The sequence below is a fragment of the Globicephala melas genome, chromosome 8 (genome assembly GCF_963455315.2).
Source record: "Globicephala melas chromosome 8, mGloMel1.2, whole genome shotgun sequence".
In the NCBI taxonomy this organism is placed as follows: domain Eukaryota; kingdom Metazoa; phylum Chordata; class Mammalia; order Artiodactyla; family Delphinidae; genus Globicephala; species Globicephala melas.
The window spans coordinates 62,636,015-62,652,696 of record NC_083321.1 but is presented as its reverse complement, the minus strand read 5'-3'; the positions used below and the strand labels follow the sequence as shown (position 1 = coordinate 62,652,696).

At 34.7% G+C, this 16,682-nt stretch overlaps 1 protein-coding gene across 3 annotated transcripts in view; it reads right to left on the bottom strand.

Moving 5' to 3' along the window:
- Window positions 1–3,502: 3,502 nt before the first annotated feature.
- HIKESHI (heat shock protein nuclear import factor hikeshi) overlaps window positions 3,503–16,682 on the bottom strand; it is a 28,024-nt gene continuing 14,844 nt past the window's right edge. The window contains exons 3-5 of one of the 3 annotated variants that reach the window (XM_060303868.1): window positions 10,589–10,740; window positions 4,780–4,838; window positions 3,503–3,844 (exon numbers count right to left, since the gene is read on the bottom strand). In XM_060303868.1, coding sequence (XP_060159851.1) covers window positions 3,790–3,844; window positions 4,780–4,838; window positions 10,589–10,740 — 266 coding nt within the window. In that variant the 3' untranslated portion in view covers window positions 3,503–3,789. Of the gene's footprint in view, window positions 3,845–4,779; window positions 4,899–10,588; window positions 10,741–16,682 lie in introns of all 3 variants that reach the window. The other 2 variants (XM_060303869.1, XM_030835873.3) reach the window with 2 other exon arrangements.

Here is a 16,682-nt window from a genome sequence, read left to right as displayed (position 1 = left end):
TTTAGCAATTCTTCAAAAAGTTAAACATAGTTACCATGTAACCCAGTAATTCCACTTTTAGGTATATTACCCAAGAGAGATGAAAGCATATACCCACATAAGAACTGATACATGAATATTCATATGGGCATGACTCATAATAGCCAAAAACTGGAAATAACCCAAATGCCCACCAACTGATATATGGATAAAATGTGGTATAATCATACAATGTAATATTATCAGCAATAAGAAGGAATGAAGCTCTGATACATGCTATAACATGGATGAATCCTGAAAAATTATGCTAAGTAAAGGAAGTGAGTCACTAAAGACCACTATACTACAGTGGTCTTAGGTAGTAGATCACTATACTATAATGGCCTTATAGTAGACCACTATACCACTATACTATATGATTCCATTTATAAAAAATACTCAGAAAAGACAAATCCATGGAGACAGAAAGTATATTCATAGTTGCTTAGAGCTGATGGGGGTTCTGGAGGCTGGGGATTAAATACTAATGGGTATGGAGTTTCTTTTGAGGGGATAAAAATGTTCTAAAATTAGATCATGATGGTTGCACAATCCTGTGACTATACTAAAAAACACTGAATTGTACACTTTGAGTGAATTTGATGTTATGTGAATTATATCTTAATAAGATTTGTAAGCAGGCAAATGCTGAAAGCAGGTATATATAGAAAAGTTATGGAAATAGAAGATGTGGAAATAAAAAATTATTTAATCATTCTAATAAATCCATAAATCTAAAATATGAAAATGGCTTACAACTATTGACCTAAAACAGCTATCCTCTCTTCAACAAAATTATTGGCTGTCAGTTTTCAATTAATTCTTCATGTATTGCATTTTGACAATACAAGAACCAAAACGTAATAAGGTAGAACCTATTAGACATGTACTTGAAATCTAGAATCAGCATTTACAAGATGGATGTGTTCCCGGTTCATACATGACAACTCAAGTATAGTTAGTTAAATTCAGAAGACAATGCCCTTAACAGGTACAAATATCACGAAACTATGAAAATATGAAACACATGTTTGAGCTTGCTATTTTCTCATTATTTAACATTCTAATAAAGTCCCTTACTATCCTTTTTTTTTGTTCAGTAAATTATTCAAAAAGTGACTCAGAAGCATTTTTAGAAGTGGATCCATTGGGCACAGATGGTAAATGGTGTTACTATTTTTCCCAGTATACTAAATACAGATATCGGCTGAGACTATTTCCTGCCTTTGGATATTTTTCACTCATGTTCATATCTTGTCTCCTCTGACCACTATGATTTTGCCTTTCCCATACTGAGGCATAATAAAACTGTTAAGATGTCTTTTTTGCCTAAACTCTCTTGAGTTTCCTTCACTTTATGGAAAAAATGATAATAGGAAAAATTAAGTTTGGCATTCTCCAAATTTTAATAAATTCAAAACTATTCTAAAAGCCCTTTTTAAAAATCAAACTTAAAAGAAAAAGAGATTGACAAATCCAGAGTTCAGCCTTCCTAGGTTAAACTGTGTGCAAGTAAAATTTGTTAATAAAATGCTTCAATGTGCCTTTGTCCCTTCAAGCTGCTATAACGAAATACCACAGACTCACATAATCAACCGAAATTTGTTTCTTACAGTTCTGGAGGCTGGAAGCCCAAGATCATGGTGTCAGCATGGTCAGCTGAGGGCCCTCTTCCAGGTCACAGAGGTCTCCATATATCCTCACATGGCAGAAGGGACAGACCTTTAGGAGAAAATTGGTCTCCTAGGAGTTTAAAAGAATAGATATTAAATCTTTTACGGTGAAATCTGACTCTGAACCTGCTAAATTCCACTGCAGAAGATTTAATAGTTGTTCCTTTAAACTCCTGAGACAAATTTCCTCCCAAAGGCTCCTTCTGATATTTGAGCTTTCCTCATACCATTAGCCCCAGTCTTCATTATTGTAAAAACTGGAACTTTACTCCAGGTCAAAATACTTCTGCTATAATCATTATAGCACTGTCAGCAGAACCAACATCACCAAGGGAGGAACAAATGCTGGAGTTATTCTCACTGTACTGGTTATTTTCTCCAAGATTTTCCAGACGTCTGTGAAGGAACTAAGCTCCACTGAGAATGTGCCCACCACAAGGAAACAATTATTGGCTTACTCCTGTTGTGATAAAATATAGATAAAAATCTATATTCCTGATATTATCTGTAACTCACCAGGAATTACAACATCAATACCAGGCTTTTGCCCACCTCCTACACCCAAACCTATCTTGGGTGTATAGGATAATTAAGAGGCTTTCTGATATTTAAAGCCCTTTTCTCTCCAGTGTAGCATGTATCCTTTAGAAGGGTAACAAGAGACTTCCAAAATGAAGTAGGTATTGGCTGCTCGGGAGAGCTCTCAGAAGTGATAACTGAACCTCTTTATGCATACTGTGCAAGGCTACTACTCCAGCAGCAAGAATACAATTAGAAAAGTGGTCCAAATTTTGCCTCATCCTCTGCTGTGAAAGCCCAACAAACCAGTTTAAATATACTACCCAGGGGACTTCCCTGGTGGTGCAGTGGTTAAAAATCCGCCTGCCAATGCAGGGGACATGGGTTCGAGCCCTGGTCCGGGAAGATCTTGCATGCCGTGGAGCAACTAAGCCCGCGCGCCACGACTACTGAGCCTGTGCTCTAGAGCCCACAAGCCACAACTACTGAAGCCTGCACGCCTAGAGCCCGTGCTCTACAACAAGAGAAGCCACCACAATGAGAAGCCCGTGCACCGCAACTAGAGAAAGTCCGTGCGCAGCAACAAAGACCCAACGCAGCCATAATTAATTAATTAATTTTTAAAAAAAACCACTACCCAGGACTGTCATGAACAATCACACTGTCTTTATATCCTCTTGGCAAGCCAAGGGACACTCTGTTTTTAGTTAATACTTCCTGTTGTATCTCTATAAAGATCATTGGACAGGTGAGATCCTGGTGGTTTCTGGTCAATGGGCATCACCAGTAAAAGTCAAAGGGCTCCCTTTGAATGAGACACAAAGGCTTTACCTTCATACAAAGAAGTAATGAATCCTATAGTCTATACACAAATGTGTAACATTACCAATATTAAACAAAACCTGATCAGTATTATGGCAATTTTGTTAATAAAAAACATATGAATTTGCAGATATAAAAAGTGACAACAAATCTGTTAATTGAAAAAACTTTTTCTTTTTTTGACCGCACCACGCAGCCTGTGGGATCTTAGTTCCCCAACCAGGGATAGAGCCCAGGCTACGGCAGTGAAAGCGCCTAGTCCTAACCACTGGCCTGCCAGGGAATTCCTCTGAAAAAACTTTTAATCTAAAGAAATACTAACTGAAAATAATTTCTCCATATGTAAAAATGTATATTTGATATGTTTTTCCAAAAGTCCCCGAATTCTGATATAGTTGATTTTAAGTTAACTATTCCAGCAAACCACTGTAAATATAAATGAAAGATTATAAATGCAATGCATTTGGCACAATATTGTGACTATGCTTTATTTTTAAGTAAAAAATGAATCATAGCCAAAACAAAATGTTTTGCCTCTGAATATTTCCAGCTTAAGGGAAAAAAGTCATTAATGATGAACATATTCTCATATTTCAATGTTTTTAATTTTTTATAAAGATTTTAATTAAACTTCATAGTCACTAAGCAGTTTTTAAACTTAGGTTTCATGATCCTTTTGACTTCATGCTTTCAAATAGAATGATTATCTTCAAAACATGACAAATTTCAGAATCCATTAAAAATTATTTTATTCAAATTATGTTTTCCAAAAGAGAGGGTTCTGTGCTAGTCGTCTTTGAAAGTTTTCATACCTACAAAAGAAAAACATATTTATAAGAAATTTAATTAGAATCTTTCATAATGTGACAAATGACTCATCAAAAAGCAAATAACTTTACATGTCATTTCTAAAATGCTGAGATTAAAAACTTAGAAAGTTAAAAGTTAATCTGGGAGTTTAATTATTAATTTATAAAAGAGAGCAAGCATAGTGATTTAACTGGCTGTATCAGAAAGCACAAATCATAATAAATTTTATTAATTTTTTTATCTTTTGCAAATCTGAGAGCTAGAAGGGACCTAAGAAAAAATGAAATCTAACTCCTTCTCCCTCATTTCATAGATGAGAATAATTTGCTCAAGGTCACATAGCTACATTATTACAAAGCTCAAACCTAATACATTCTAGTACAATCCATGCTATACCATGCTACCACTTCTCAGCAAACTCTCCTTATGTATCTCCCCAACACTGGGATATTCAAAGTGAAAAGAAATATCTATAAAACAGAAACACAGAAAAGCTGAAGAAATAGATTCATGTACAGGGTGCAGTATAAACCACTCCAATGTTTCATACATGTTTATTTTAGATCAAGACTTTCTACTTATGAAAAAAAAAGTTCATTGATATTTCAAGCCTCATATACAGTACTTACAATTCAAAATATAAAAAAATGTACAGACCTTAACTGTGGTCCCTAAAACATAAGCAATTTTATTTTCCTGTCTTTATAAAGCCAAAATGGCTACTATATAACAAAATATTATTTGGGGTAAAAATTATTCCTAATGTGAACTCTAAAATACATACTTTTTAATTGCATGCAAATGTTAATGTATTCTGATGTCCACAATAAAAGAATATGTTTAAATGTCAAAGAAGAAATACATTCACAAGCAAAAAACACACATTTTTTGTAGGTTACTAGAAGCCTTAATATGAGAGCTACAAAATGCCTCATACCATTTCAGAACCACATTTGCCGGAATGAACATTTCAGATGGACTTGGTGTCATCTGGGCCTGAGAGACAGCAAATGATGAAGCAAAATTGTAGAAGTTGTCTAACATCTTTTGTGTGAACTAAAAGTTAATAATAAATAGATTAATGGATTATACTAAATACTCCATTTAGGCCTTAATATTTTTAATTAAAAATGTTGTCATATTAACTTGGTTTAAGGACTGTGAGTTCTGAGACAATCTAATGCTGAACATTAAGGCAAGTCATAAAATGACATTATGCCACAAAATCGTAACAATCTGCCTTTAGTACTTTCTTTATATCTCAAAGAATTTCTATGATTATCAAATATTTTAAAGTTTATAACATATTCATTTTGGGAAAAAAAAAGAAAAAATGTTTTTTCATTCAAAATATCTTCTTTTATCTCCACCTTTGGAGATGCCCCTCTCCTCAAATACCACCCTCATCAAATCAACCTATTTTCTCATATAAAATAGTAACCATATCCAAGAAGTCTTTTTCTTACCAGAAAGATAAAAACTTAAGTATAAAAAAGGAACAACTGGTTACTCACCATCAATTACAAAGAAGAGAAAGGTAACACTATTTCATTTCTATTTCCTGGTCTGTTCATTCTCACTGCCCCTCAAATGGGCAAATCCACTAACATCCTCCAAGACTCCTTTGTCGAAGCAAGAAGTAAACTGATTCACATTTCTTGAGAATCAAATGGGTTTAAGCACTAAACCCCAAAATTAATGAACTACTAACGATAATACTACCTTTTATTCACTCAAAAATAATCTTCCCAACATCACTTTCTCCAAAACATAAAACTAGCCATGAAGGTTCTTGCTGTCTCTTTTCTACATGGAAGAAACATCTTATTAGGGTTTTTGTTTATTTAATAATATCGAGGTAGTTTAGTCCAAGAGACTCTACTGTCAAGGTACTTGAACCAATATCAGAGTTGAACCAATAAGATCACTAACTAAAAGATCAGTACCAGGAGAAAAAAAATCAACAGCAACCCTCCATACAAGCAAGAAAAATTTTTAAATGTAACTTTAAGAAGATCCAATTCATGACAGAAACAAAGTCTGTAAGATACCTAGGGGAAATGCTAAGACAAGCTAATAGTAAGACTTTTGTGGAAAATATTTTAAGACTGTCTTGAGAGATAAGAAAGAAAACAAATGAAAGGACTTATATACCATGTTGAGTGGAAAGATACAATATGTTCACGGATGGGAATACTTAATGTGATAAAGGCACATTAAACCTATAAATCCAATGTAATTTTCAACTAAATTCCAACAAGATTTTTCATGGCACTTGACAAGCTGATACTAAAATTATTATGAAAAATACCTAAGCCTATTTTGATGACTAGGAGGAGGGACTTGGCCTTCCAGATATTAAGATTTTTCCTGGCAAAGGGACAGGCAAATAAACTAACTGGAATAAAGGAGAGAGCCCAGGAACAAACCTAAGCATATGTGACACATGATATATGACAAAGATGCTATTATTCAGAATAAAAAAAAATGTGGACTAACTATTCATTTAATGGGACTAGAACTAGTTTTCCATAGGGGGGAAAATGAGTTTAGATCCCTTCCCATACCACACACAAACACAATTCAAAAAGTAAAACATTAAAAGCCTTAAGAACTATAAGAGAACATAACATCTTTACATATCAGCATAGGGAAGAATTTCTCAAATACAAAAAACCCACAAATCATAAAGGAAACAACTGATAAAATTTGTCTACAGAAAAATATGTCTGTATGCAAAAGACACCATAAACAATACTCAAAGACAAGGTAGGAGAAAAAATTTACAACATATACAACAAAGGATTATTATCCATAACACATAAAGGCCTTTTCCCAAAAAGCTAAAATTAAAAAGTGCCAAAAATAATACAACAGAAAATTGGGGAAAATTATATAAACAGTCAATTCCTATAAAAGAAAATACATATGCAGGCCAAAAATCTGAAAAGATGCTCAACTTCACCAACAGTCCAAAAAAAACCCCCAAAACAATAGTAATATTCTAATTTCACCTATCAAGTTTGGCAAAAATTTAAGGTCTTATAAATATTACTAAGAACGTATAAAAACATCTACCATTGGAAATGGAAAAACAAACTGCGGCTCATTCGTACATATGACATATGACAATTAAAACAAACTAAATCGATTCCATGTATCAACACAGATAAATCTTTAAAAATAATGCTGAGTGAACAACAGTAAGTTGTAGAAGTTTGTGCAGTATGATACAAACATTTATATCCATTTTAAAAACATACGAAAGGGTAAATAACAAGAAGTAAAAATAGAAGAACCAGAAAAAAAGGGATTCAACACAGAAGAGAAATAAAAGGAATTTCTGGAGTAACGGTGAAAGAAAACAATACCTTAACAACAGCTATGCAACAGACCAAGAGAATAATCAGTCCACAGTGGAACAAAAAAGAGAGTTCCAAGAGAAATGTTTCCAAGACAAATTTTAAATTGCTATATTTAAATATATTGAATGGGAATTTACAATTGGCAGAGTTTGGGCATAAATTATTAGAAATGGAAATACAGAAATCCATGCAAAGGAAAAAAATGAGAAATTTATTAACCAGGATAAATGAAAAGTTATACAGAACAAGAAATATAATCATAGCACTACACATGGCTCAGTTTTGAAAAACATTTACCAGGTCATAATACTGAAAACTTTGAATACTAACTTAATGAAAATCTATATTGGAAAGGTGGGGAGAAAAGATATCTGTGTATTTTGGAGAACAGCAGATTAAGAGAGCTAAATCATGTTATGTATCGGTAAGTCAATGGAAAATACCTATAATAAATAAATTAATAAAGAAAGATTAATCAAGTTTCTTCTGACACATGGAAATAAATACAAGAAGGAGGGAAAAAAAATGAGGGGGAGGTTGAAAGTGACTGCTGCTGAGAGGCAGAATAAAGCAGAATATAAAAGGTATAATAGAGGACAGCTGTTTTACATGTAAAACTATTTGATTTTCTAAACCATGTACTACTGATAAAAACTAAAGTGAAGTAAGAATAACTAAGAGCATAAATTAGAAACACGTTTAAAAACACATATACAAATAGTACTATACATGTTTTGTGAACAAATATGAAAAATTTTTTAAGTACTAAAATACAGATAGGAAAGATATATAAAGTTAGAAGAGTAGCTACCTGGAGAGGAAAGGGAAGAAGAGAAGCAGAGAGCAGTGGGCTGTATCTGTAACACTTTATATAATTTTTTAATTAGTAGCAAATATAGCAAAATGTAACAGTTAAATCTAGGTGGAAGTCTTCAAATATACCCCACTATAAAGAGAGCTCTGTAAGGATGGGTATTATTTTGTCTACCTATTTTTATCTGTTTGTTCTTAAAAAATGCCTCGCACACAATAGGTATACAATAAATATTTGTGGAATGCACTTTTCTATATATTAAAATATTTCATAATAAAACATTTAATAAAATACATATGCTTCATTAAAAAGCTCAAATAACTTATAATTATAGAGTAAAAAGTCTTCTTGCCCCTCTCCAGGGATAACATCACTTTGTCATGTATTTTCCAGACATTTTTCAAATACAATCTATATGGGACACTATAAGTATTGTTTTACAACTTGCTTTTTTCAGTATAGTTTATTTTTTTTAATTACTGACAAAATTTTTAACACCCAGATTCTGCCATTCTTTAATTTGGCCCATTCTCAAGAGATCATATGACAAGTCGGCGCTTAAATTCATGGCCACAATCCTCAAAAATGTGCTTCCTAGCAAGCCCAGAAGGTTTCTCTAGTCCATTCACCCTCCTCCTCTCCTAGAGGACTTGTTTAATAATCCTTTTGGTTTAGATTTCCAATACTTCTTTTCCCCTCAATCTTAGCTGATGACCTTGCTTCCTATTTCACTGAGCAAAGAGAAGGAATCGAGAGAGAACTTGCACAACTTCTCATCAGCACATTTACCAACCTCCTGTGTCTGTCTGTGCCCATATATCCATTACTATAAACACTGTCCATTATCCTATCGAAAACCTCCCAATACGGTCTTATTTCCTACTCAAGGACACCACTTTCACAAGCCTCCCCACTCGCCTGCATCATCAATTTTTCTCTCACTAATGCTTCATTCCTGTCAAACATGATATAATATCACCGATTAAAAACAGAAAGAAAAAAAAATTACTTGTCCCCATAGCCCCCTCAAGCAACCAGACCATTCACCTGCTGTCCTTTATGACAACACTTGTCAAGAGTCATCTATATTCACTGTTTCCATTTCCTCCTCTCCAATTCACTCAACCTCGCTGCAAACACCCTTTCCACCTCTATGAACTCTTGTCAAAATCTTTAATAACTTTTACCTTGCTGAATCCAATGGTTAATTCTTAGCCTTCATCTTACTTGACCCATCAGCAGTGAATACTACTGATCACTTCTTCCTTCTTAAAATCCAGTCTTCACTTGGCTTCCAAAACAGCACTTTTGGGGTCTCCTCCTACTTCAGGCTGCTCCTTTCATTTCTCCTTATCCCTTAAGCGTCTCAACTTTGAAATGGCCCCAAGCTCTGTCACTGGCCAATTTTTCTATTTACAGTTACTTCTCAGTGATCACATCCCCTTCCCAACTTTAAATACCACCTCTACACTGATGACTCCCAAATTTTTACTTCTCTTGAACTCTAAGCTTGTCTTCTCCAGCTGGGTATCTAACAGGCATCCCAAACATAGTGCAATCAAAATTCAACTCCTGATTCCACTCCCAGCCCATACTTGTTCTTTTCACAATATTCCTGTGTTCTTGTTCCTGGATCCAACACCCTTGGAGCCATAGTTGATGTCTCTATCTCAGACCTCACATGTGATCCACACCATGAAACACCATTGGCCCCATCTTCAAATTATCTCCAGAAATCAACTACTTTTCATCACCTCCATTTCTACTTCCCCATACTTCCTGGTTCAAGTCATTAAAATCTCTCACCTAGATTTTCACAAGAGCCTCCTAACTGATCTTCCTCCTTCCCTCTCTGCCTCACTACAGTTTCTCTCCAAAGATGCAAAAGTGATCCTTTAAAAATGTAAGTTAGATCATATTACTCTCCTGCTCAAAACTCTCTTATGTTTTCTCTTCCAAACAGAATATAAGCCAAAGTCTTTACAAAAGCCAATGAGGTCGCATATGATTTATCCTGCAGCCACCTCCCCCATAATCTCCAACCTCATCTCCCATCTCTCACCCTCGTTCACTCTACCCCAGACACAAAGTTTCACTTTATTCTTCAAACATAACAGGGCCTTTGTAATAGCTATAACTCTGCCTAGATCATTCTCCCCTTCAGGCCTCTGCCAGACAGGTTAAAAGTCAACCCTTATGGAATTGTGTCACTTTAAGCTCCACGAGGACAAGGATCTTGCTCATCAGGTTTACAACTGTATACTCACAGCCTAGCATACTAACTGTGGGAGGAAAAGAAGAAAAGTTAATATTTAAACCCATTTTAAAAAATCACTTTGAGCTATTTTATCACTATAAAAACTTAAGTCTCACCAAAGCATTTATAAATTTTAAAATACCTATAGAGAGGAAGACAAACTGAAAATATTCATGGAAGCCAATAACTTGTATCATATGTGTTTACCTTCATTTTTACATGAATTCTATCTACCACCAAGCTAATTTCTAGAGTACAGAATGTGATTTTTAAATTATTTTAGAAAATAATGAAATGTACATTCCATTACCTGAGTAAATGAGTCAACTGAAGACACAGCAGCATTACCTACAGGAGTCTGCTGAGCCAGACTGTCCAATAATTCCACTGAAATTCCAATCTGAGCAACAGATGGAGTTCGGACAATATTCATGGCTCCAAAAGGGTGCTGGCTTCCTTCTCCTGAAAAAAATTAACATGTGCCACATATTTTAAATTTAACTTGTATACACACAAATTCCTTTATAAATATGTGGGGCTTCCCTGGTGGCGCAGTGGTTGAGAGTCCGCCTGCCGATGCAGGGGACACGGATTCGTGCTCCGGTCCGGGAAGATCCCACATGGCGCGGAGCAGCTGCGCCCGTGAGCCATGGCCGCTGAGCCTGTGCGTCCGGAGCCTGTGCTCCGCAACGGGAGAGGCCACAACAGTGAGAGGCCCGTGTACCGCAAAAAATAAATTTAAAAATAATAATAATAATAATAAAATATAAATATGTGAAGAGCCTCTGATCTATATGCACTAAAAAGTTCTGTTACATGAAAGTTTGTCTCTTCTCAGATAAATGTAAAAGGATGCCTAGCTTTTACCGTATTAACAAATAATTAAGAAAACCAAAATTTTCCTCACCAGAAAAATAGCTGTTACTTTTCTAAAACTTACAAAATTATTGCAGCTAGAAATGGAAATTAAGAGAATAAGAGAAAAATAAATGAGCATTAACTAGATAACAGATTCTCAATGCTAACTCTGAGGGAAGGATATTTAAAAAAATTTTTAGAATTAGTTTTAATATTTTCTGATTATTCCACTAAAGAAAGAGATTTCATTGCCATTAATACTGATAACGACATGGCATATTTTACTAAATGTCATAAATCACCCCACTCAACACCTGATGATCTGTTATCAAATAAGCAATAAAGGAATTTGCAGCTTATTCGGAAAATAGTAATTTTCGCCTTTACAATATATTTACAAGTAAAATATATAATACATCATAAATATATAAAATATATCAAATGTGTATTTGATATATCTGAGCCTCTAAGTGTTAGCTAACTTATACATGAAAAAATAGACCAGTTTTATTAATCCACATAAGACATAATCAGAAAAGTTAGTCTAAGAAAAAAAAATCATACAATGAATAGATTTTTGATTTATCTGCTTTTTATATGACTATGTCTAAACAAATACTACAGAACTCTAGGACAACACACATCCCTAATAACTAGAACACTTACTGCAAGTATCAAGACTCATTAAATTTTCAAGCATATGAATACAAACATAACTGTATTTTTCTGTGCTTTAAAAATACACACACTTCACTAAACATGACTGGTTTAAGATATTTTTGGTATTTTGAAATTATTTGTTTTACTTAATTTCCACATATTTGTGAATTTTCCAGGTTTACTTCTGTTACTTCTAATTTCTATCAATGTGGTCGGAGAAGATACTTTGCATGATTTCAATCTTTTAAAATATACTAAGACTTGTTTTGTGGCCTAACATACAGCTATTCAAGGAAATGTTCCATAGGCACTTGAGAAGAATGTATATTCTGCTTTTGTTGCATAGAATGTTCTACATAAGTCTATTAGGTCTAGTTGGTTTATAGTGTTTTTCAAGTCTTCTGTTTCCTTGATGATCCTCTGTCTAGTTGTTCTGTCCATACTGAAAGTAAGGTATTGAAGTTTCCAACTATTACTGTTGAACTGATTATTTCTCCTTTCAACTCTACTTCTGCTTCATGAGGCTCTATTAGGTACACAAAAGTTTGTAATTGTATCTTTTTGATAGACTGACCCTTTGGTTTCGGTTTGCATAATTTTTTTCATCCTTTACTTTCAACCAATTTGTATCTTTGAATCAATAGCTGTACCATGTTTTTTAATCTATTCTGAAAATCTCTACCTTTTAATTGAAGGGCTGAATTTCATGTTAAATAGATACTTGCCAGTGTACCATTTTAATTCCCTTATCATTTCCTTTATTATATATATTTTTTATTATAATCTTTAAATGGTTGCACTGGTGATTACAATTAACATCTTAAAATAGAACAACTCTAGTTTGGATTAATACCAATTTAATTTCAATAGTATACAAAAACTTTTGCTCCTATGTAACTGCTTCTCTCCCTTATATTGTTGTCACTAATTACATCTTTATACCTAGTATGCCCATAAGCAGACTTAAGAGTTTTTGTTTTATGCCATTGTCTTTTATATCAGATAGGAAAAGAAGCAAAGTTACAAAGTATGTATTAAGGCTTTCATAATTACCTGTATAGTCACCTTTAGCTGTGTTCTTTTTTACTTAACATGAATTCGAATTACTATCCCAGGTCCTCTCATTTCAGCCTGAAGGACTCCCTTTAGCATTTCCAATAGGGTAAGTCCTCTAGCCACTATTCCAATTTCTGTTTATCTGGGAATGTCTTCATTTCTCCATTTCTGATGGCTAGATAATTCTTGATTGACCTTTTTTCTTTCAGTACTTTAAATATGTCATCCCACTGCCTCTGGTCTAAATGTTTCTGATGAGAAATCAGCCATAATCTAGTAAGGACCCTTGTATGTGATGAGCTGCTTCTCCTGCCACTTTCAAGATGCTCTGTCTTTGGCAGTTTATCATGTCTTGGAGTGAAGTTTATCCTACTTGAGTTTGAGCTACTTAAGTGTGTAGATTAATGTTTTTCATCAAATTTAGAGTTTTAGGGCAATTATTTTTTCAAATATTCTTTCTACCTCTTCTCTCCTCTTCTTCTGGGACTCCCATTATGCATATGTTGGCATGCCTGATGGTGTCTCACAGGTCTCTAAGGCTCTGTTCATTTTTCATTCTTTTTCCTTTCTGCTCTTCAAATTAGGTATTTTACCTATCTTCAAATTCACTGATTCTTTTTTGCACCTACTCAAATCTGCTTCTGAAACCCTCTAGTCAAATTTTCATTTCAGTTACTGTACTTTTCCACTCCATAACTTATTTCCTTAAAAATTTTTTTCTATTGGTATCTTCTATTTGATGATACATCATTCTCCTGATTTCCTTTAGCTCTTCAAGAATATTTGAGACAGCTTCCTTAAAGTCTTTGACTATTAAGTCCAATGTCTATACTTCTTAGGAACAGTTCTATTCATTTATTCTGTGAAAGGGCCTTGTTTCTTGCATGCTTCATAGCATTTTGTTGAAAACTGGATATTGAATAATGTGGCAACTCCAGCAATCAGATATTTCACCTCTCCTTAGGGTTTATTGATACTGTTTATTGTGGCTGTTTCCTTGTTTAATGATTTTTCTGAACTAATACTATAAAGTCTGTATTTTTTGTCATTTGTGACCACTGAAGTCTCTGTTCTATTAGGTTAGTGGTTAGCTAGTGAATGGAAAGAGATTTCCTTAGAAGCCTGGAACCAAAAAATTCTCCCAGTGTTTGCAGGTAGGCTTTATGTGTTGAGACATGCCTTCAATGCTCACGCCTTTGGGCTTCCCTTGTTGTACAGTGGTTAAGAATCCGCCTGCCAGTGCAGGGGACACGGGTTCGAGCCCTGGTCCAGGAAGATCCCGCATGCCGCGGAGCAACTAAGCCCGTGTGCCACAACTACTGAAGCCCACATGCCACAACTACTGAAGGCTGCACGCCTAGAGCCTGTGCTCTGCAACAAGAGAAGCCACTGCAATGAGAAGCCCGCACACCACTACAAGGAGTAGCCCCCGCTCACCACAACTAGAGAAAGCCCCTGCACAGCAACAAAGACCCAATGCAGTCATAAATAAATAAATAAATAAATAAATAAATAAAATTTATTTTAAAAAATACTCATGCCTTCAAGGTCAGCCAGCAGGAAGAGCTTAGAACCTTCTTAGGTCTTTCCCAAGCATGTGTACAGCCCTGGACACCCATGTGGTCTTTTAGATTCCCAGGAATCCCCAGGAGAATTTCAAAACCCTTGTTCCCCAAAGTATCTTATTCCCAGCCTTTCCTTCCAAGCTTTTTGGTTAGTCTGTTATTTGCCCCAACTGTTGTCACTGCCTCAGGCAGCAGTGACTAATACATTTACCTGTAAACATTTTTGACAAACATATGCAGAAAGTCATTTTAGCAGTGGAAGAGTTCCAAGTTAAAAGAGATAAAGGTGAGCCTCTTAAATCAGTCTTCCAGGGAACCACAGAACAAAACAAGTTAATTACAATTAATTGTGAATAAGGTCCATTCTGCTCCCTCTGGTATCAGTACCAGTACCAAGAACATGGTCTGTTATTTTCAAGGCTACCACTGAGCTGAGGAACAAGAGTTGGGAGCAGGGTAGATTAACTACCACAAAGCTCACCATTCTTACAGAGATTCAGTGTTTTTTCTTGATTAAATGTCCCTCTGGTTGCGACAAGCCTTTGGTTAGTTTCCAGAGTCCTGAAAAAGTTGATTCTGAGAGTTTTTGCCAGTTTTTGCTGTTGTTGCTTTTATGGAGGGATGAACTTCTGGAGTTCCTTACGCCATCCTTTTAATTGTTTTAAACCTAGAATTATGCTAAGTCCAGAAAATGTACTGCTATTTGCCTGTATAACAGGCTCCAATGATCTCAATCAAGGAAAGTAGTTCAATACAACCTACTACTGCCTTAGTTGTAACTACCCAGAGAGTGATCGGCCCAAGCAGAAAGCCCTGTCATCTCTAACCTCCATCCTTTATCACACACAAGCTCTTGGCAAATAAGTGAAGCCCTAAGGAAAACTCTCTAAGATCTGTTGCAAAAACTGGGGCTAAGGAAATATTCTCTTTCATTTTAAAGCTCTCTGGGACTAAGACAACTTAAGATGGGAAAAACAAAAAAACCCTCAGTCTTCAGTAATCTTTAATCTATATTTTCAAAGAAATCCACTGTGCAGTTAAACCATTCCTTTAGTCAATCTTATTCTCAAAACGGGCTTGACAGAGTAATTGGTACCCTCCAAGTACATAGGTTCTTGTTTGCAAACCATATAATATTGGAAAGAAACATTGGAACATAATGTACAAACTTACAGTGAGTGTTTAATTTTGGATATGAATTCTTGACAGCCAAAGTAAAAAGATAAACATGATCAGTTACACTGAGTCTTATAACCAAAAAATTAAAAAACAAAAACAGCAGGGAAAGTAAAACATCTGACCTGGTCTTTAAAAAAAAACATACATTACAAAAAGTTCTCAGTAACATTCCAATAGTAAAAGCAGCAGCAAATCTTTTAAGGTTGTTTCTCAAAGTATCCCTCTTCACTAGCCTAACACAACTCAGAGGAGAAAATCCTATAGGAAACTAGTGCTTTACTGTCAGTATACAAGGAAAAGCAGTCATCATCATTTACTATCTGGGTGTGACTCTTTTTAAAACTATATACACTTCATTTCACAAAAAAATGTTCAAAAGAATGAAGAGATATTAAAAAACTTTATTAGAATTTTCGTAAGTACTAAAGTACAGCAAACTCAAACATCCATTCCAGATTTCCCACATTTGCCTGGTTTTTAAGTTATAAATAGCCAAAATGGGCCACGTTCTCTGAATACAACTGTTCCTCAAATGTCACTAATAAATGTGGATCTCTAATAGATTTGAGCTTATCATCACTTCTGGTCTTTCTTCTGGCAGTTGCATTGTCAAAGTGCAATACTTGAAACCTTGAAATTTTGAAAATTTTAATGGCTCATAATTTATTGAAGAAAGAATGGCTACCCTCTTTGATCTGTAATTTGCAAAACATTGTCATTTTCAGACTTATAAACATTATTTAGAATAATCAATCCAATTAGTTTCATTCATTTCTACATTATCTTCTCATCACCTTTGTATACACACCCACTTTCAGCAATGCCCACTTACAAACTGTATCCAGTCAAATTTGGAGACCAAACGTAAGAGATGAAAGAATACCAGCACACATCCTTTTACCACATGTCCAAGATTTTGTCACAAAATACTACGTGATTAATTCCTCCTTGCTGAATGACTAAATGGATAAGAATACCATATTTTCTTTTGGCCCTTAGAAATATACTGTTCAATCATCCATTTTTTTATTTGAGAAAATTCACCTAAGAGACCATCATCTGAAGATTCAATCTTGAGATTTTGCT